The 19,720-nt window shown below is 52.0% G+C and overlaps 1 protein-coding gene across 4 annotated transcripts; it reads right to left on the reverse strand.

The window, feature by feature from the left end:
* Positions 1-420: 420 nt before the first annotated feature.
* CAMKK2 (calcium/calmodulin dependent protein kinase kinase 2) lies at positions 421-18,883 on the reverse strand. 4 transcript variants are annotated; one of them, XM_074887003.1, is made up of 18 exons: positions 18,745-18,883; positions 14,196-14,324; positions 13,281-13,767; positions 12,494-12,541; positions 12,033-12,086; positions 11,824-11,875; positions 11,598-11,731; positions 10,912-10,948; positions 10,102-10,123; positions 9,730-9,818; positions 9,289-9,488; positions 9,144-9,197; positions 8,605-8,678; positions 7,957-8,044; positions 7,614-7,709; positions 6,928-7,056; positions 4,168-4,268; positions 421-3,775 (listed from the first exon to the last, which is right to left on the reverse strand). In XM_074887003.1, exons 3-18 carry the CDS (start codon positions 13,716-13,718, stop codon positions 3,703-3,705), a joined length of 1,689 nt encoding a protein of 562 aa, XP_074743104.1. In that variant the 5' UTR covers positions 13,719-13,767; positions 14,196-14,324; positions 18,745-18,883; the 3' UTR covers positions 421-3,702. The 4 variants fall into 4 exon arrangements, with proteins under 4 accessions (XP_074743104.1, XP_074743103.1, XP_074743106.1 ...); XM_074887002.1 differs by having other exon boundaries at positions 421-3,778; XM_074887005.1 differs by lacking the exon at positions 7,614-7,709.
* Between the last annotated feature and the right edge of the window lie 837 nt (positions 18,884-19,720).

Consider the following 19,720-nt stretch of genomic DNA (forward strand, 5'->3'; position numbering starts at 1 on the left):
CCCGTTCTCTAAACCTTTCTAGTGCTACAGAGCCCTGGGACCTAGTCCCTCCCTCCAGCATCCTGGCTGGGCCTTTGCTGCCTTTTCCCAACAGTGCAGTGGGTCTGCTACAGCATTAATGGTTTGTTTTATTCTTTATTTGCCACCTGCTGCTGAGCACTAAGCTGAGTGTCCCAGCTCCAAGGGTGCCTTTCCAAGAGTCAACACACCAGTTTGGGTATGTGAAAGGCTGTTTGGGTTACGCAGGGGCTGGAGCTGCTGTGGGCTCCTCCCAGCCCAAGATCCCCAGCAGTGGTAGAGCACCAGAGTTCACTAACACAGGAACGTGCTTTCAGACTCCTCTTTCAACAAGGAAACTCGCAGAGCTTGATAAAGACCAGTCAAACAGGACAATGGTTCCACTTGATAACTAACTCCAGGTTTGGTTGCATGTCATTTATTTCAACTTGTACAGAGAAGCTTGAACAGCTGTGTGGAAAAAACACGTAGTTGTTTGTTGTTTTTTTTTTTTTTTTCTTTCTCCTTAGGTAATATAATTTAAAAGTGGTAAATACACAGTATTTAAACTTGATACACCTGATAAAGTTAAATGCATAATAAAGGGATGAAACACAAGCCTTGGTCATTAAACAAACAGTATAAAAATCAGCAATAGTTCAGGACCTTAGAAAAGAAACAGATCAATCGTCTGATAGGTAAGAGGGGACCACCAAGAAAAACTACTCCGACAAAAGGCCTGGTTTCCCCTTAGCACTTTCCCGTGTGCTTTCAGAGCCAAGAAGGCTTAGTACCCAGCATTAAGCCTACAGTCAGCACTGGGCTTGCTTGAAAGGAAGGGAGTTGGGGAAATCAAGCTACAGCCCAGTTCCAAGGCACAAGCAAAATGTTCACTCTAAGGGCAAAAGCTAGCTTTACTACTAAGGAACAGCAGCTAGGGAACTGAGCAGGTTTATATACACAGTACAGCTTCTCTAACAGGTCATGCATTTAGCTAGATCATCCTCACACAGCCACGCTTTCTGCTTTCAACAGAACTAATCAACAAGAAAAATCTACACTGAGATTCTTTCGGAAATGTGCATTTGGCTGCAGCCCTACCGGCGCTGGCACTGAGAGACAATCGTTTTGGAGAGCGCCTTGGGGAAGGGCTGAGCTTTAGGCTTCTTACCACCCAAGCCCATGCTAGCTGTAAGACACTGATCTGTGTAACAGCTGAGGCCCAGTGACTCCGTGGCTGGGCCTCGAGGAACTGGTACAGCTTATTCTGGTTAGAAGCTGCGTTGCACCCCGCAAGCCTGTTTGGTAAATGTAAACTGTCTCGCTAGGCACCTGACAAAGCACAAACCGGAGATACGCAGCACACAGCATCTCTACAACTCGCCTTTAACAAAAAAAACACACCACACACATTACTACGCACCAGCTACAAATAATCAGATCCCCTATTTTTTGTAATTTTTTTTTTTTTTTTTTTTTTTTTGGCAGAACAAGTCCATTTACAGGGTTAGAGAACCAAGCTGCCCACTCGCAGGCATTTCCGCAATGAAAAGTCCTGTTTAGGAAAGGGGGAGCAGGCAGCTGGAGTAGTGCTGGCACCCAAGTGACCTGTTTGGTTTTCCCATAGCTGAAGCTGCAGGGCTTTGGCATAGCCTCGGACTAAAATGGGAGGAAAACAGTGCGTGTCTTATGGCTCCAGACTCCATAGTACTGCTCCTAAACCACGAACCATCGCCACTGGCTTTGGAGAGAGGCCGGCAGCGCAATGTCTCGCTAAGAAATTGCGATTTTGGGGGAGCATTGCTTCAAGTGATCAAAAGATGTAAGGGACAGTTTGTGTAGGCACCTGCGCACTTGCTAATGCTGTCCTGGCTTTAACAAAGACCTGTCCTAACCAGGAATCACCGGGCCAGGTCCGACTGCAGCAGGGCCAAGGACCTCGGCGCGCTGCTGCTTGCAGTACACAAGATCAAGGAAGACAAGGGGACAGTCACTTCCTAAAGGCAGGGTTAGCAGGCAGAGATCGTACCATTAATCAAAATACTTGCGTCTCTCCTAGTGCCTTCTTCCTCAGGGCAAAGAATTAGGCCTTAGCAGTCCCTTACATGCTTGGGACATTTGACTCCTCCCCCTCTTTCAGGTACACCATCATTTTAAACGCTTCATTCAAGGTCACACAACCGCATCAGACTGAGAAGTCAGACCTTCTCCAGCCCGGTCCCACGCTCCATCCACAAAACACCTGTACTTACCGTGACCCCTTCCCTCAAGCAAACCCTGACTCTTCTCCAGCTCACCCACACTCTGCCATTCTCCAGCTTTGTCCGAGCACGGAGAACTTGGGAAAGTGAGTCTGGATGTCAGAATCTCTCCTACCACATGACAGGTTTTTTGTTTTGTTTTTTTTTTTTACAAGCACCACAAAATAATCAGAGTAATCTGACTGAAGGTGAAAGAGCTCTTCATAAGAAACAATCCATGAATTAGGTATACACTTAATTTACTAACAAGTCTCTGATCCACAGGCATTCACAAATTACTGGTAACGAACTTGCAAAAAATACATAGCATTGGCCCCAGAATCCAGATTAAGAGTTTGGAAAACAAAAGTTTCTTTGAAAATTACTAGCTAATCTAAGTATTTCATTAAGATCTTAAATTCTAAGCAAGCCCTAAGTCTATACTTAAAAAATAGCATAAGTTGTATTATTTTTAATTGTACTAAACCATGTAATGTACATGGAAGTGAAGGATTTTACCCTGAATTTTATATTTAATAATATATCTACCTAGATCAAGTAAAAGATTTAGAAACAAACTGTTGTTAGTGCTTCATCTGCTGTTCAAAACAAACATTCAGCTAAATACCACCTTTCACTCATATGTCTGCAGCAAAAATAGTTCAGACTGAACTTAAGCCCTTAAATACCTTTTCCTTTCATACACTGAATACTCAACTTACCAAGTCCTAGTCACACCAAGACCTTAGGAAAGGCATTAATTACCTGAGGAGGTAATTAACCTCACTTTCTGAACATCCCAAAGATGCTGTTTAATACAACCTGGCTCACAAAGGTAGGCATTCTTTAAAAAGCTGAAAAATGTGGGTTTTTGCTTTGTTCCCATGCAGTTAAAAAGATGTCAATTAAAAACAAACCAGAACAACAAGAAATAGATGCATCAACATTTCCGGTAGGTCGTGAACTCTCAAAGTGCACACGTGTAGTTTGACCGTTGCGTATGCCACTTGGCAAAAGCTTCACCCTTCCACATGTGCCCACCGACTACGTGACGGGCATACAACACCCCTGGGACGCTGGCGTTAGTCCCCGGAAATTATTTGGCATTAAAACCAGGTAAAAGCAGTTCCAAATTTCCAAATGCATTTTTGTTTGACCGCTTTTTTTTTTTTTTTTTGCAAAGCACTGTTGCTGCTCAACACCGTAGCTCACCTCTTTGCTGTCAGCCAGTGCCTTTCCCACAAGAAGTCATCAGTCCAAGCGATCGGCGATGTTCAATGTTTATGACAAGTAGTCAGATGTCTTATAACATGCTGCTATGTAAGCTCTACATCCAGCATTATACTGAAATAGCGCCATGTCATGCTGTGTTTGGTGTTGGCTCTGTTAATGTCGCTCATCCCCAGCTGCATACTTTATAATGTGCTCCGGACCAAGTTGCTCAACAGAACCATAAAGTCAATATTCATGAAAGAAGCTCCTCCTCTCCCACATTGGGCAAGTCGTTGCATTTCAGATTATCTTCACTGCCTTGTTTCCTGCTTTAAAAGGAAATAAACCAGTTGCTGAGCGACTCAGAAAAAGGCAAAGCAGACAGTGAGATACCAGCATCTGCCCCTTCCCTGCCATGGGACCTTTGGGACCCTGAGCATGTGTTGTCTCCCCCCAGCTCCCCGATAACAGGCTGGAAGTGCCATAAAAAGACACTTTTCAGCCCACTGGAGGGGTAGGATATGCCATGTCACAAAAATCATCCCACAGAGCAGTTACAGATCAGACAGAGGGTGTGTGAACGTCCCAGTCATGGCCCCACATGAAAGATTCAAAGCCCAGCTCCTCGAATTCTCCCCCTGTGCTTGGCAGCAATTTCCAGAGCATCGGGACAAGCTGCAAACGTCTTTTCGGGCTGAGGCGACGTGATGACACTTACGGCAGCAGGTTCCCAGGGGCAGACAGTGACCGCTCCTCCCTCCTGCTCCCCTCGAACGGGTTCCCAAAGGATCGCTTCCGGATCATCGTTTTAACCAAGATCTGCAAGATCAGATTGGAGTTTGTCAGGGATGCTTTCCTTTCATTCAGGAGCAACAGGAACATTCAACACTCATGACCAAGTAGTTAAGAAAACTAGTGAAAACAAGTCAAAGTTCTCTTTTTTTAAAAAAGAAAAGCAGAAGGAAGCATGTCTACAAGTCTCCAGCTGCTTAATACAGGGGCTGTATCCTTGTCTGAAACACACAATGCAACAACTGAACATGCAGATGGGAGCCACACTAGGCATGAAAGGCTGGAAAGGAGACCAAAGCCAAGTCTGGGAAGATTTTCTCCCCCCAGAAGTAGGTTTTACTGATTACTGCATCTAATACCTGCAAATCCCCAGTTCCCTACAATTACCTGGCAGAGGAATTCATTGGAAAAGGAGAGGGGAAGGAAGGAACTGGCACAATTTTGCTTTAATGTTTACCAAAACCAAGATGAAAAATTGGCTGTTTGTCTAGTTTTGGCTGCAAAACACAAAGTTACCCAGTGTCAGCTGCAATCAGAGACTACTGGGTACAGAGCAAGTGTCAGGGTTCTTCCCGGGCATCCCCCAATTTGTTTTGCTGGTGGGAGCAGAGAACGATGTGAGCAGCACTGGCCCCTGCTTCGGCATGTGCATCCTGCTCTGGGAACCCCTGGCTTCATTTGATATTGCTTCTCGTCCCTCTGTGCCTTATTTATCTGCTCACCACGGTGCACCAAGAGTCCTTACACATCTGAACCGTGCATGCCAGCAGGGTCCTGCAGGGGAAGGCATTTTATGCAAGAGTCAAAGCCACGTGGAGCCTGTACTTAAGCATTAATGCCTGTAGTTGGATGCACAAAGGTCAGGCACCAGAGGGTAATTTTGAAGAACAAATGCAAATGGAAAAATACAAGATCTGCCTGGAAGCAGTGTGTTATTTAAGAGGCAAGAGTGGCAGTAAAAGCTCATTTGCCCTGAGCAGTGCTAAACACACCTGGATCCCAGCACAGACTGGGATCTACCTGGCTGGAGAGCAGCTCTGTGGAAAGGGACCTGGGTGTCCTGGCAGACAAGAAGCTCAAAAGGAGTGACCAGCGTGCTGCAGTGACAAAGAAAGCTAACAGGATTACACCAACAAGGGCATCACTAGCGGAGATAAAAAAAGTCATTATCCCACTCTACTCAGCACTTGCCAGGCCGCACCTGGAATACTGTGTTCAGCTTTGGTCCCTGCTATACAAAAAAGATGTGGACAGGCTGGAAAGGGCCCAGAGAAGGGCCACAAAGATGATCAAGGGACTGAGAAGCCATGTGAGGAAAAGCTGAGAGAATTGGGTTTGTCTTGAGAAGAGAAGGCTTCGGGGAGACCTTATCACCATGTTCCACTATTTAAAGGGTGGCTATAAAGAAAATGGAGAGTCCCTTTTTACAAGGAGTCATGTGGAAAAGACAAGCGGTAATGGGTACAAGTTACTCCTGGGGAGATTTTGATTGGACACAAGAGGAAATTTTTTCACAGTGAGAACAATCAGCCACTGCAATAATCTCCCCAGGAAAGTGGTGGACTCCCCAACATCGGACACTTTTAAGATTCAGCTGGACAGGGTGCTGGGCCATCTTGTCTAGACCGGGCTTTTGCCAAGAAAGGTTGAACCAGATGATCGTTGAAGTTCCTTCCAACCTGGGATTCTATAATGATTTTCAACAGAGCCAGCAGCACTGAGCTGTTCTCTGCTGCATCACAGGAAATAACCTCTGAACAGGACAAGGAGGGGAAAAACCCCTCATCAATGGTGATCTCTTTAGAGCAAGATCTGCTTTTTCAGCTTGAGCAGTGCACGGCACATTTGCATATTAACGTTATTCACGGTTGCAGAGACTTCTGCAGGGTACCGAAGTGGGAGAGAGCTCCAGAAATAAGTCAGATGTGGGCAAAGCCACAAGTTGGAAAAGGGGCTTCAAAGGGAGACCTGTACTTCAAAAAAATCCCAGCCTGGGTGTCTACAGGCAAATAACACCGTGCCAGGGAACTGCGAATAGTTGTTCACTGTTTCTCCCAGCATAAGGGCTAGCAGGCACCCAAAGAAATCATTAGATTCAAAACTCAAAACAATTTCTCTTTCCACACAGGGAAGGGTTACACTGTGGTTCTCACCACCACAGTGGGTTGCAGAGAATAAAAATATGATCTTGAAAAGAGATGAGATGAATTCACCAAGAATAGCTGCAGGTGGGAGCTGGTGCACACCATGGCCCAGATAAAATCTCCATCCCGGGAAGTTCCCGCAGCCGCTATGGCCAGACGGGCAGAGCAGGGCAGGAGCTCCTCCTGCCTGGCCAAAACACCCACTCCCAGCTGTGGGCAGGTCCTGGACCAGATGCTCTTTTGCCTTGAGCAAATACAGTGATATTTAGGCAGCCAGCTCAAGTGTGGAGACTGGCAATCCGCTGACAAGTCCCTTTGGGACCGCTCTGAAATACTCCCCCGCACCGTGGGGTACGGCCACCTCCAGCGAGATGCTGAGCCCCCGTCCTGCAGTGCTTGTTTCTGAGAGAGGGAAGGGTTTTGTTCTAATCCTGCCCAACGCTTTTGCCCTTCAGCAGCAACCTCAAGCTCCTCGGGACCACCCCGGGAGGCAGCGTGGACCCTGATGTGTGTCCACAGATCATCACCTCCCCTGTACTCACCACAGTGGCCAGGCTGGGGATGTGCTTGACCGAATTCTCCACCTCCTCCTCCGTCACCTCGACGAGGGTGCAGTTCTCATCCTCCGTGGGCAGCAGCTCCGCTCCGTTCTTGGTGACCCAAGGGTGCAACTTCAATGAATAACACAGCCTGTCAGGAATGATTTCCTCTTTTTCGTAACTCAAACAACACAAGCCTGGCAAACGCATCTCCTCTCCCAAGCTACGGCCCCTACATGCTCCTGAAATACCAGGGAGCAGGGCAGAGATGTGCCATCTCACTGGCGATCTTGGGTCACCTCAGCACCACCGGGAACAGCTCAGCTCGGAGCAGACGTGAACCACAGTGCGGTTCGTCTGGAGCCAGCGCTGGCCCCATCTACACAACCAAGCAATAACCTTGGTGACCTACAGCACTGGGCATCTCAGTGGGTTTTAGGGAAAAAGACTTATTTTCCCTCTCATCTTACAGAAGAGACAACACCAAGAGGCTGGAGTGATTTATTCCACACTGTACGTATGAGCACTGGTGATGGGGAGACCCACCGAGCCCTAGTCTTGGACCTGGATTAATCCATGACAGAAGGCAGAAACCTCTCTTTCTCCTTGCCCACACACCTGGCATCTTGGGTGGCTGCAGGAGGAGCACAAAACGGTTCAGCAATTCCCCCGCAATCCTTTCCCCCTACCTTAGTCTCCATTTTCTCAGCTTCTCGCCCCTTCCAGGCTCCTGCAGGGGCGGAGGACCAGAAATCTCCTGCGAAAGGCTGTTGCACAGTACTTTCCTGGTAGCAGAGGAAATACTGTACTCAGGGAATTTCCTTTTGCCTGTGACTTCTGTAGGCACCAAAGGTCCCAAAGCTGAGCAGGTCCCGGAGCAGGGGAAGGAGCTGGGACTTACCTGCCCAGGGGCCCTGGGCACAGGGGGAGGACCTAGCCTGGCGCGATCAAACTGACTCCCAAAAAAAGCCAAGCAAGGAGAACCCAACAGAAGTGAAGCCACAGCCAACACCAGGGGGGTCGGGTCAGTACCTTGATTTCTGGAACCGAAATCCTAGATTCAGGATTTTTATCCAGCATCCGTGTAATCAAATCCTTCAAGAAGTCTGTAACTTCTGGCCTGGGGAAAGGAGAGAGGAGAGATGAGATGGGGAAGGGGATGATGGGTGCTGCCTCCCTTCTTCATCCCAGTGCCAGCTGCTGTGGGCCTTCCCAGGCAAACTGGAGCTGGACCCCAGCCCTGGCAGGGATGTGGCTCTGGGTACTCATACACCCAGGTGCCATGAAGCCCTTCTTCCCCAACACCCCCAGGAAAGCAAAATATCCCCTTTGTGGGCAATCTGAAGCACGATCCTGTGTGTACAGGGCTGGGAGAGCCCGACACCAACTCCATACAGGCTAAAACCCAACAGGCAGCAACTGCAGAGGTTAATTTGTTCCCTCACATGCCTCTGCAACTTCAATCGCTCCTTCTTCAGCAACTGCAAACCAAGAGATGTTGCCTTCATGTTTAATGCAAAGGAAGTTTTCCAGGGCCGAGGGCCAAGAGAAGGGCTCAGAGCCTGAGTTCTGTAAAACCGCAGCAGAGCAGGGCCAGCCCCACCCAGGCAGCACCTGAGAAACGGCTTAAATGAGCTTTAAAATAAGGGCTGAGGATTTGGAGGTTTTTTGAGTACTTACTGGTCTGGGAACTCCAGTGTTTGGGTCTTGATTTTATTGTGTAAACTCAGGATCCTTTCATCCATAAAAGGACACTACCGTGAAGAAAAAAAGCAATGTTAAGAACCTCTATTAAGAAGCAGCAGTGGGGTGGCCAGTCGAGCATCAGGATCTCGTAGGGTTTGAAGGAGAGCAAGGAGCCAGCTATATGAAAATACCAGAATATTTCCTATTATATCAATGTCTTCTTTTAAACGCAATGAAAATAACATTTGACTAAAAATGACCAAACTACTACAACAGTTTCTTTGCTAAAAAATCTGGCAAGGCACAGAGATTTCCCTGCAAAAAAAGGGAAGCACGGTCCTTTTGGATGCTTCCATCCTGGGGACAGGCAGAGGTTTCCCATTTCCACCCACACATCCCCATCTCCCCTCAGCAATACCCAACCGCTCAAACAGCGGTGCAGGGTCCAAATCCCACTGCGTACCTGGCACGTGGGAGACACACACCAAACCCTGCCCTGGCCACCAACAGCACTGAAAATTCAGTCTCATTACCTGCCCAAACACAAAGCAGTACAGTGTGATCCCCATGGCCCAGACATCCAAAGCCTGTGGAGAGAAAAAAGCATAGTTAGATCTGTGATAGACAGCGTATTCAAGGAAGGTTAGTCCAAAAATCCTCAAAATCACTATTAAATACCTTTCCAGAGAAGATTTTCCTGGTTTCCGAGAGCGTCTCCGGGGCCATAAAGGCAGGGGTGCCCACCGTGTTGGTTAAAAGGGCATCGGCTCCCTTGAACTCGTTGCTCACTCCGAAGTCGGCGATCTTGACGTGCCCGTCTTCCCCCACGAGGAGGTTGGAAGGTTTAATATCCCGGTGGATTATCTTTTGATAGTGCACTGCAGCCAAAGGAAAAACAACAATTCAGCAGCAACGCTGGTGTGCAGCAAAATCAGCCTCGAAGCCCCGGCATGGCTGTAAGCCCTCCCTCTAACACCACGACCAGCCCCAGCTTCAAAAATCCCCGTGCAGTAGCATAAGCCACCAGAAACGGCACTGTACACCAGCAGAAAGTCCAGTCCCAGGTGTTTAGGAAAAAATAAAAATAAGAAATCCCATCCTTTTTGCACAGACACTCACAGTATTCAATGCCCTTGATCAGATCCTGGAAGTAGAACCGAGCCTGGTCCTCACTGAGAGGTTTCAGGGTTGGGATTTCCATCACGGGGCTGCAAAGGCAACAGAGAACGGAGCTTGTTCCCCAACCAGATGTGACAAAACAGGTCCCGGAGGTTTTGCCGTCGTCTGGCGAGAGCACACAGTGCCGAATGCAGGCACATATGGGGTGTGCACACTGTAAATATGTTGGGGAGATGCTACCCAAACCCGTAGGAGACCCACCACGAACCTCCCCTGTCACCTCCACGTCCTACACCTGCCTCAGGTGGTCGAGCTGTGCCACCTGCAAACCCATCTCACGTTCATGCTTTCAATCTGGAATTCACTACTCACCCTTGCTTCACCAGCTCAAACACTGAAACACAAAAGAAAAAGTGGTTACTGATCACTTACAGGTTAGAGCTCCTGCAAGCACAAAAGAAATTATTTTGGTGACAAAAATTACAAAAAAATATACGTTTTTTGAAAAAAGGAGACGCTGTCTTATGCAAGGCACAGCCATTTTGCATGCTTCTCTCTTCAATTAAGGGGATGCTGCCAACTAACTTCTCTGTGCTGCAGCTTCAGCATTATGAAACACCCTCCGCACGGCACCCTGAAACCCTCAGTTTGCCTGCAAGCCCACGCCTCCAGCAAACCTCTGCGCTTGGCCATGAAGGCATCGCAGGCTTCTCCGCTAGTACAGGCTGAACGTAAATGATGGAAAAGAAATGCCTCCTCCAAGCATGTGTATTTACATCAAGCAAACCACTGCAGTCTGCAAGACAGGTTGGGAAGTGGCTCATTTGTACCGTGGATAATTAACGTGTGCCTTGTCCTCCAAGCCAAAGAAATAAAGCTACTTTCTAGCAGCCTGGTTTCAAAGCTGAGAACATAAATGCTGGTGCCTCTCATGGCAAAGCATGCCCTGATGTCGAATTAAACCCTATAAAGCGATATAAAGCACTTCTGTCTCCTTTCTGAACCCAGACTGGATCCCGTTGGCTCCAACTATTAGAGAGGATTTGCTCTACCAGCACATCCAGGCCATACCTGCTCCAGAGGAGAGACCCAACCCCACACGCAGCAGCCCCAAAACATGGGGGAACCCTTTGCCCCATCCTACTGACACCCCGTGAGCACTGCAGGGCAGTGGGCAGTTACCCATGTACAGGTGGTCCTCACTGGGGTCATCCAGGACCTGCCGAAAGAAGCAGAAAGGCAATTAAATGGCACCAAAATACCTTGCAAATTAAACATTGTGATTTTTTTATTTAGCAGCCATCTCAATTCTGCACCATCTGCACCATTAGCATGGTCTGCTAATCTCTGAGCTTCTACCCACAGGGAGTGGGGGGCGGGGGGCGGAAAAAGAGGACAGAGATATAGCTGTACTTCAAGGAAGTAAATATTTTAAAACACAAATGAAGCATCATCTGACTCATGAGCCAAACAAATTCCAGTCTGCACATCCTTAATTCTTGGTTTTTAGACCATTTTATGCAGGCAGTGGGCAGAGGGCAGAGCAGCTGCACCGCAGAACCCGCAGCAATACCAGTTCCTCCCCCAAAACCCATCTGACCACTTGTTTCCTCCAAGAAAACAACATTTTTCTGCATTTCCCTTTCTGAGCAGGGAAAAAAAAAAACAAACGCTTTTGAGAGCAGGGGAATAAAAGACCTTTTAAACCAGGGAAAACACAAGTCTCCCATAGGCAGGACCTGCCACAGCCATCCCAGTCCCTCTGCAGTTGCTCTCCTCCACCCAAGCCGACGCGTAGCCCATCCCCGCAGCATCCAGGCTCCTTCACGCTCGGGGTGGGTTTTGGGAAGGGGCTGGTCGGCGCTCACCTCCACCAGCTTCACCACGTTGGGGTGGTCCAGCTTTTTCAGGATGGCGATCTCCTGGTAGACCTGTTCGATGGGCCCTTTGGGCTGCAGGCAGCCCTCGGAGGCAGCTTTGGCCCCACGGGGCGGCGGGCGGCCTGCGGGAAAGGCAAAGACGGGGTGTCCGGTTGGGAACAAGCCCCCAGGGTGCCCAGATCATCTCCCACCCTAAAGCTTTTGAGCCACTTACGGGGGAAGCCTGCCTGTCTCATCAGTTTCTTTTTGGAGAGAACCTTCATTGCCTGCAAGAGGGGAAAAAACATGGGATTTGGGACAAATCAAGGATAAAAGGGGGCTGGCAGGATGAGGCCAGCACGGAGCTGGGCAGGGAGTCAGCAGAGGGAATCCATCCCCATCCCACCTGCTCTGCTGTGGGCTCCAGGGCTATGTGCTACTCACATAGTAGGTGTTATCGTCCTCGTTGTAGGCCAGCTTCACCACCCCGTAGGAGCCCTAGAAAGGGGCACAGCCATAGGGGACCAGTTAGGGACAGTCCAAAAAAAACCCACAGCACCAGACTGGGCTCCGGGCTCCTCTGCAAACCCGGCTCCACTGGGATCACAAAGCTGGTGGGTGATGCTGGGAGTAGTGGGGTGTACGGTCTGGCATCACACTGCCAGCAAAGAAAAGCTTCAAATGCCCCATTTCATGGCAGGGAGGGGGAATGGGGAAAATTAATAATAACTAAAAAAACATCTACAATTCAATCGGCAAAACCTAGAAGAGATCGGTGTGGCAGCGAGGAGTCGGCCAAGTTGCCGTGATGAGCAGCTGAACTTGCCATCTCACCAGCTGGAAAGTGAAACTGAGCCCAACACCCTCCATCCCCCCATCCCACCCCAAACCCGGCCAATATTCACCTTCCCAATCTCGTCCTTCAGCTTGTACTGGTTGAGCTGCACACAGTCCTGCGGGGAGAGAGGGGGAGGTCCGACACGAGCCACGAAACCGCTCACATTTGCTCTCCTCCTTTTATATCTCCAGCAAAACTTTCTCTGCAAACTCACACCCTTTTCTGCTCTGCCCGGGCACCCGCTCAGGACTGAGCAGCTTTGATTCATGAGCCATAAATGCCAGCCGCTCGGCCACGCGTAGGTGTGTTTATAGATGGCTAATTACAAACGTTAACGGCCGGGCAGGCAATATTATCCACTCACGTGGAACGAGAGCGCACGACGGGCTGGTGGTGGTGGGGATCAACAGCCAGGAGAGCCCTGGAGGGTTCAACCCAGCACTGAGTATTTTAATTTCATATGGGCAAAGAAGCTGCTTGCTGCCTGTTTTCTGTCAGCACTGGCAGGCTGGGGGCAGGTAGGGCCATTTTCTCTTTAGATCTCAGTAGGTCTCTCTCTTTTTTTATTTTTAAGGAAGAGAAAAAGAAAATCGCGGTATGCCGCCAGCTCCCCCAAAATGCAGCCGGGAGAACTGGTGGCATCTGCAAAAAGCATGAAACACTGCGAGCCGCTGGGTCCCACCTCCCCGAGGGCTGTCCCCATGGTCCACGATGGACCAGGACATCCCGCCACGCATCTGTGGACATGCTGCAGGGTTTTATCCCAAAAAAACAAGCAAGAAGGAACACCACAGGGAGGGAAACCAGGAGGATGGGGGCAGGAGAACTAGGGAGTAGCAATGATTCCCCCTCACCTGGAGTCCCGTGATGGACACGCGGTTTGACTCCACCGTTGGCCGCCGCGGCAGTCGCGGGGAGGAGTGTGGGGACGTCACCGGAGAGTAAGGGAGGGACGGGTAGATGAAGCGTTCGTTGGCGCCATCGCCATTCCCGGGCGAGCGGGCAGGCTGCGACCGCTCCTGCAGGGAAAGCTTTCGGCCGGAGAGGTGCAGCTTTGCCCTTGGCTCCCGGCCGTCCCCAAAACTCTCGTTGCCGGGCGCGTTCATCTCCTCCTCCTCGCTTGCGCTCCCCGTCGCGTCGTACTCGGTCACCACAATGAGCGAGGCCATGCCGGGGCAGTGGGGGCTCAGCGGCGGGGGGTTCCGCGGTGCCCCGGGTGCTCGGTGGCCGCAGCCTCTGTCACGGCAGAGGGGCCGCAGGGCAGGCGAGCTGCCGGGGATGCATGATGGCATGGTGCAACCGATGGCCTCATCCCGGCCACGCTGCGATGGGGAGGTGCACCTGCAAACACAGGGCAGGCTCAGCCAGGCTCCCCTGCAAAGAGCGATTTCCTCCCGCTGGTCATTAATCTACAGATTAATTTATTCATCCCATAGGGGATGGTAAAGCCAACGGCAGCGGTGCAGGATGGCACCGGGATGTGCACCCACCCTGCCACGGGGCAGGGCCAGCCTCAGCCCCAAGGCCGCAGCCACCACTCCTTCCACCCCCTTTATTAAAACACCTCCAGGGAATAACAACCCTGTCGTCCCCGCTACAGGAATACCCCAAAAGGAATATTTTACAGGGGCAGGATCCAGCCCTGCACTGTATCAGCATAAATACCACTCAGTTCCCTGCTTTACTGCTCGGTCCCACAGCTGGAGTGGGCACATGTCTGCCAAACACTCCCCGAATGAAGCAGTTCAGGGGTACAGGGACCTGCTTACCAAGCGTGGGGTGCAGGATCAGCCCCCCCCCAGCTCACTGCCTCCACCCACAGCCCGTCATTGCCAGCGATTTCTCTTCCTTGCCCCGGGTTTCCTACAGCCTTCTGTGCAAAAATCAGGTTCTTGAACCTTGAGATAAATGAGAAAACAAGTTTGTTAGCAACAAAGAATTAAAAGAAAAAAGAAAAAAAATTAAATAATAATTTAAAAAGGGGAGAAAACAGTGTTAATTCACACATGCCGGGCACCCCGCAGCAGCTGGGGCAGTTCAATGGTTGTTTGGTTGTAAACCATCGCTCTTCCCCGCCGCAACACTGGTGCTGTTTTTAATTTCTAGGTTAACGAGCTGCTGCAGAAGCAAGTGAAAAAAAATATCCCGAAACAAACAGCCCAAAAGCAGGAACAAGGTTTGAGGCATTTTTTTGCCTGGTTCCCACACCTCAGCGAGGCGGCCGGTTAAAATTAGCTCCGCTCATCTCCATTGAAGTTTCCGTGATGTACCCGCAGCACACCCGCTCTGAATCAGCCCTGCAGAAATTACGGGTCAAGTACAGAAATCAAATCGTCTCCCCCTTCCTCAAGGCTTCACAATGGCCTAATTGCTGTTTTCAACACCAATCTATAAACCAGAGCCTTTTCCTTTTTTTTGCCTGAATGGGATCAGCCCGAAGCTAAAGCCAACCCGGCACCGCTTGCTGCTTCAAGGCGCAGAGAAACGCAGGGGATGGGAGGGCTATAAATAAGCCGATGAACAGCAACAAGGACAAACTATTTCAGAAACCTTGCGTTTCGCGGGGCTGAATCCACTCCCGGCTGGGGCTTTGCTGGGTAAGAGAGCCGGGAGCCACCAGCCAAGTGGAGCCCGGGCTCCGCGTCTCAGGCATCGTGGCCGCAAAATTCCCCCCTCCAGTGCTGCTGACGGTCAAGGCAGCATGTTTTAACGCACTCACAAAATGGATTAAAATAAACAGGCAGCCCCCCCGCCCCGTTCACCCCAAACCCACAGAGATGCATCTTGAGGCCAGTTGCCATTTGCCTGGCTTGCTTCGGGCACCCCGCCAGCGGGCACATATAAATAGCCATCTCCACGAGCCAGAGCCGATCCCAAACACCGTGCCCTCTACCCTCACCGGGGACCGGTGCTGCGGCCGCACCAAAAAAGGCAGCTCATCGAGGTGGCCCTGGGATGAAGCCACCCCAGGAGCATCGCCAGCCCCAGGGGTGGCACGGCACAGCCGGACATCCCGTCCTGCCCCCAGAGCATCGCCTGCGTCTGAATTTCCAAGGGTTCATGCTAAACTTTGCCGGGCTACAGCAAAATTGAGTTATGAAGTCTCCACTACACTTGAGAGCTGAGTGTGCCCTGGTCGGCGGGAGTTAATTGGCTTGACCAGGATAAATATATCAAGGCTGATTAATTCAAGCAGGCTTCCCCAGGCTCTGTAAACAGGCTAAAAGTCATCCAAGCACCATCGTAACATCGGCTAGGGTGGAAAATTGGAGGGGTTTTTTTCCCTTTACGTGTGCAAAGGGGCCAAGCACAGCATCTTGCAAAAATTGCCCTGCGAGATGATAGTTCCCTGAGAGAAACCCAGAAGTGGGATCCCGTTGTTGAACACAACCACTCGGGACATGGGGTAACCGCTAAGGGTAACGCAGCTGGTTCTCCTTAATAAGCACACAGGGAGGCTGAGGAGGAGGAAGAGAACAGCCATATTCCCAGCCAGAGGGAAAACTAAAATAGCTGGAATGGGGACAATAAACCCAAATAGGGGAAATACAGCCTGGGGGCTTTGGCTTCACCAACCTACCCAGGGCCTTGCCCAGGGAAAAGCAGCACATACTGATATGAACTCCAGCAGATCCTTATGTAAAAGCGAGCAGCACATGCCCACAAAATCCTCAGGAAATATAACAGCCTGGTGTATAGGAATGATTTATCGGCACGGCTTTTGGCTGCAATCCATATATAACCCATAGCGGCTGCAGCAGGATTATCGAAGCAATCAGTCTCACATCTAATTCAGCAAGGAGAGGGATATTAAAATGAAAAGAGGTCTGTGAAACCCTGGCAGCGGCTCTCCCTCTCGCTCAGCGTCCACGTGGCTTTAGCGGAAATGAACGGGAGTGAAATCGGCCCCCGCGAGGGTGAAGTGATTTTTACAGCCCCCTCCTGCCGCCCCAGCTCTACTGCGAGCGTGTGGTCCCTGCCTGGTCCCTGCTGGGATGCGGCCACCCCCAGATGGGAACATGCCAACTGATGTCGGGAGGTGCAGAGGACAACACCTTGCAGCCAGCACTGGCTGCACAGATTTAAACTGGGGCGTATGGACGCATCGGCCTGTCCTTCCCTCCCTGGGGCTGTTTCCCTACCCAGGCGCAGGGCAGGTGATGGGACGGTGCCCCCCGGCTCCCACCAGCTGCCACACACTTGCCTTCCCCCCTCTACACGCTTCCCTCCAGCAAGGCCAGACACGGTGTCAGGGTTGGACTCTCCCAAGGGAGTAAGACTTGGTGGCAGCTCCAGCAGCAACACCTCCATCCATCCTTCCTTTGGGGGTCAGCTCATGCACTGCAAAAAAAGCTGTTCATAACAAAATTGAACACAAACCACCTAAACCAAGGTTGATTTTACTCGCAGAGGATCCTCCCCCCTGCTACCACTGAAGGTCTGCAGTTAAAAGTTAACCGGGGCCAGCACACGGGGCAGTTACAGGCTCTCGCTGGGCAGAGTCCAGTGGCTATTTTGCTTTCCCCGGTCACTGTCAGCAGTGGAAGTGGCAGTGCCAAGAGCGGTGTCATCTGCAGCAACGGGGGCATCGATCACAGTTTCCCTTCCTACGGGCGAGCGCAAACCTTGCCAGAAATATATTAGTCACTGTAGTATACAAAGACCATATGCACCCCCGCCTGACTTTTAATGGAAAAAAATCTCTCAGCAGCATCTCTAGAAGTCAGAGGACACCCAAAATAATGAGATACTGGAAACAGGCACCCAGCCCTCATCTACACCAGGTCCCTGTGACTGACCAGTGAAGGTTTTTATCATCCTCGGGGCAAACAGAAGAGCCTCCTGTACTGCCTGGCCCAGCCAACACGGGGTGAAAAGAATCAGGGAAAGAACGTAAAGCTGGGCTGGTAGCATTGTAACGGCACGAAACCCAATGGCAGGTTTCACACCTTCACCAAGATTTTTTATAATCTTGATGATACCACCGAATACTGCTTAAGCAATATATAATGAGCATCCCAAAACAGAGTGTATGCTCCAGACATAGGGTTGAGCATGGGCCGGGATGAGCTCAGGGTAGCACCATCACCTTGTCCAGTGCTGCTGAGCGGCTCCCGGCTCTCCTGGAAACAACAGCTCCAGCCCGCAATGCCCACCAGAGAGGAAACGAGCGGCTTTGCACTTTGTGAACACCACTTAAAAGACATTAGGGCTGAGTTGAAAGCGAAGCCTCCTCCAAATTACCTCCCCAGTCTGATAACATCCGCCTTCCCCGAATGATGCTGGTCAATCAGACACCCCTCGCAGAGCTCTCAGCGATGGGCTCTCGGGTTTTGTTGGCTGTTTATCCCAAAACAAAGTGTTCATGGAGAGGGGCCAGGAGAGGGATGGGGCTCCTTCTCCCAGGAAAGGGGCTGCCTCTCCACCTGGGGCCACGAAGGCAGCTCCGGCACCCACAGCCACCGCATTCCCCCTCCCCATCACCATCCCCCTGGCCCTGAGGACAACCTGGTCCCATGCCCAGGGATGGTTTCTGCTCCTGTAGCACCGCACAGCCACGCCGTCAGCCCACAGCTCCATCGCACCAGCTTTCTGCGGTCATCCCGCCGCTGCTTTTGGTCTTCACCGTTACCTTCACCATCCTGATGCTCTGCGCCGTGTGCGTGGCCGCAGAGCTGCGTCCACCTCCGAACCACGCTGGGTCACTCGCAGCAACCCAACCTACGGCTTCTCCTAAGGACACGCGGCCCCTGCACACAGTCACTCCACCAACTTCACCCCCTCCATCTCCCCCAGGCCTCTCCCTTGCCCCTTGGCCTTAAAAATCCTTTTCCCAACCCCACGGCCTAACTCTCCCCGGCCCCCCTGCTCCCAGCCCTCTCCTCCCCGGGCAGGAGCCCCATGGGGTCTGCGGGACGCCTGATGCCGCGGGGACGGCCACCACCCTGTCCCATCCCCAAGCCAGGGATGCTGCCAGCCCACCGGGTACCACCGGCCCCCGCCGGGGCTGGCGGGCGGGAGCGGGATTCCTGCCGGGCCCGGGCGGCCACACCGCAGCTCCCCGAAGCGGGATGGGGAAATGACAGCCCCGATCCACCCCCCCCTCCGCCGCCCCCATCGCTAAAATACCCGCCGAGGCCGGCTGCGAGCCCCGCGGGAAAGCCCCGTTTGAAGGAGATGCCGGTTTCTGCTCGCAGGGCATCCCCGGCCTCCCCACGCCCGCCGGTCCCTCCGGGCGCGGCTTTGTCTCCGCAGCCGCGGGCGCATCCCCCGCCCAGGCCCGCCCGGCCTCCCCCGCCCGCCCCCGGAGCCACCGACCTGGCGGGAGCCGCCGCTCCGCCGGCGGGAGGGAGGGAGCGAGGGAGGGAGCGGCCCCCGCAGCCCCCGGAGCCGCCGCCGCGCTGCGCCGCCTTCGCTTTCGGTTCCGCTCCGGCGGCGGCAGCGAGGGAAGGAGGGAGGGAAGGAGGGAGGGAGGGAGAGAGGGAGGGATGGAAGGAGGGAGGGAGGGAGGCCCCGCTCCGCCCCGGGGAAGGGGAGGTTTCCCCCCCCCCCCCAGCAGCCGCATCCTGCCCGCCCACCCCCCGTAAACCGTTCTTTGGGGTGGGGGTTTTGTTGTTGTTTTGTTTTGGGGGGTTGTTGTTGGGTTGGGTTTTTTTTTTAAAGTATTTTTTATCGCGCTCCGGCCGCGGGCTGCGCGGCCCCGCCTTACCTCGCAGCGCAGCCGCGGGATGCAGCCGGGGTGCCCCGGCCCGGTCCTCTCTGGGTACCCCGCACCCCCGCTGCGGGCGCCCCGCGCCCCAGAGGGACATAAATAACCCCCCCCCCCCCATCCTCCCACCGCTGCCCGTCCCGGGGCTCCCTCCCCTCTGCCCTTGTGCAGAGAATTTCCAGCGTGAGGTCGACCGGGTGCAAACTGGGTTACCCACATGAGCTCCCCTGGCCCTTCACTAAACGGTTGCCCAACGCTTCCAAAATCATCACCTAAAGGGGGTTTTAAAAAACCAATTGTTTGGAAATGGCACAGCAGCCACCGGGCACAGCTCCCACTCGGGTTCCAGCTCTGCAGCGCCGGGACAGAGGCGACGCTGCCACATGGGCACGGCCTTTAGCTCGTACCAGCCCTTTGTAAACATCTCCCTTGCTTTGTATGTGCCAATTATTTGTTTTTTCTTATCGAGCACGTTCACCCTCCTTGCGCCGAGCTCACCTGCAGTTTTCTGATCCACTCCTCATGAAACAGCAGCTTCAACCTTGAGCAGATGCAAAAGCCACGGCTGACACAAACCCTGTTCTT

The sequence above is a fragment of the Strix uralensis genome, chromosome 17 (assembly GCF_047716275.1).
Source record: "Strix uralensis isolate ZFMK-TIS-50842 chromosome 17, bStrUra1, whole genome shotgun sequence".
NCBI lineage: Eukaryota > Metazoa > Chordata > Aves > Strigiformes > Strigidae > Strix > Strix uralensis.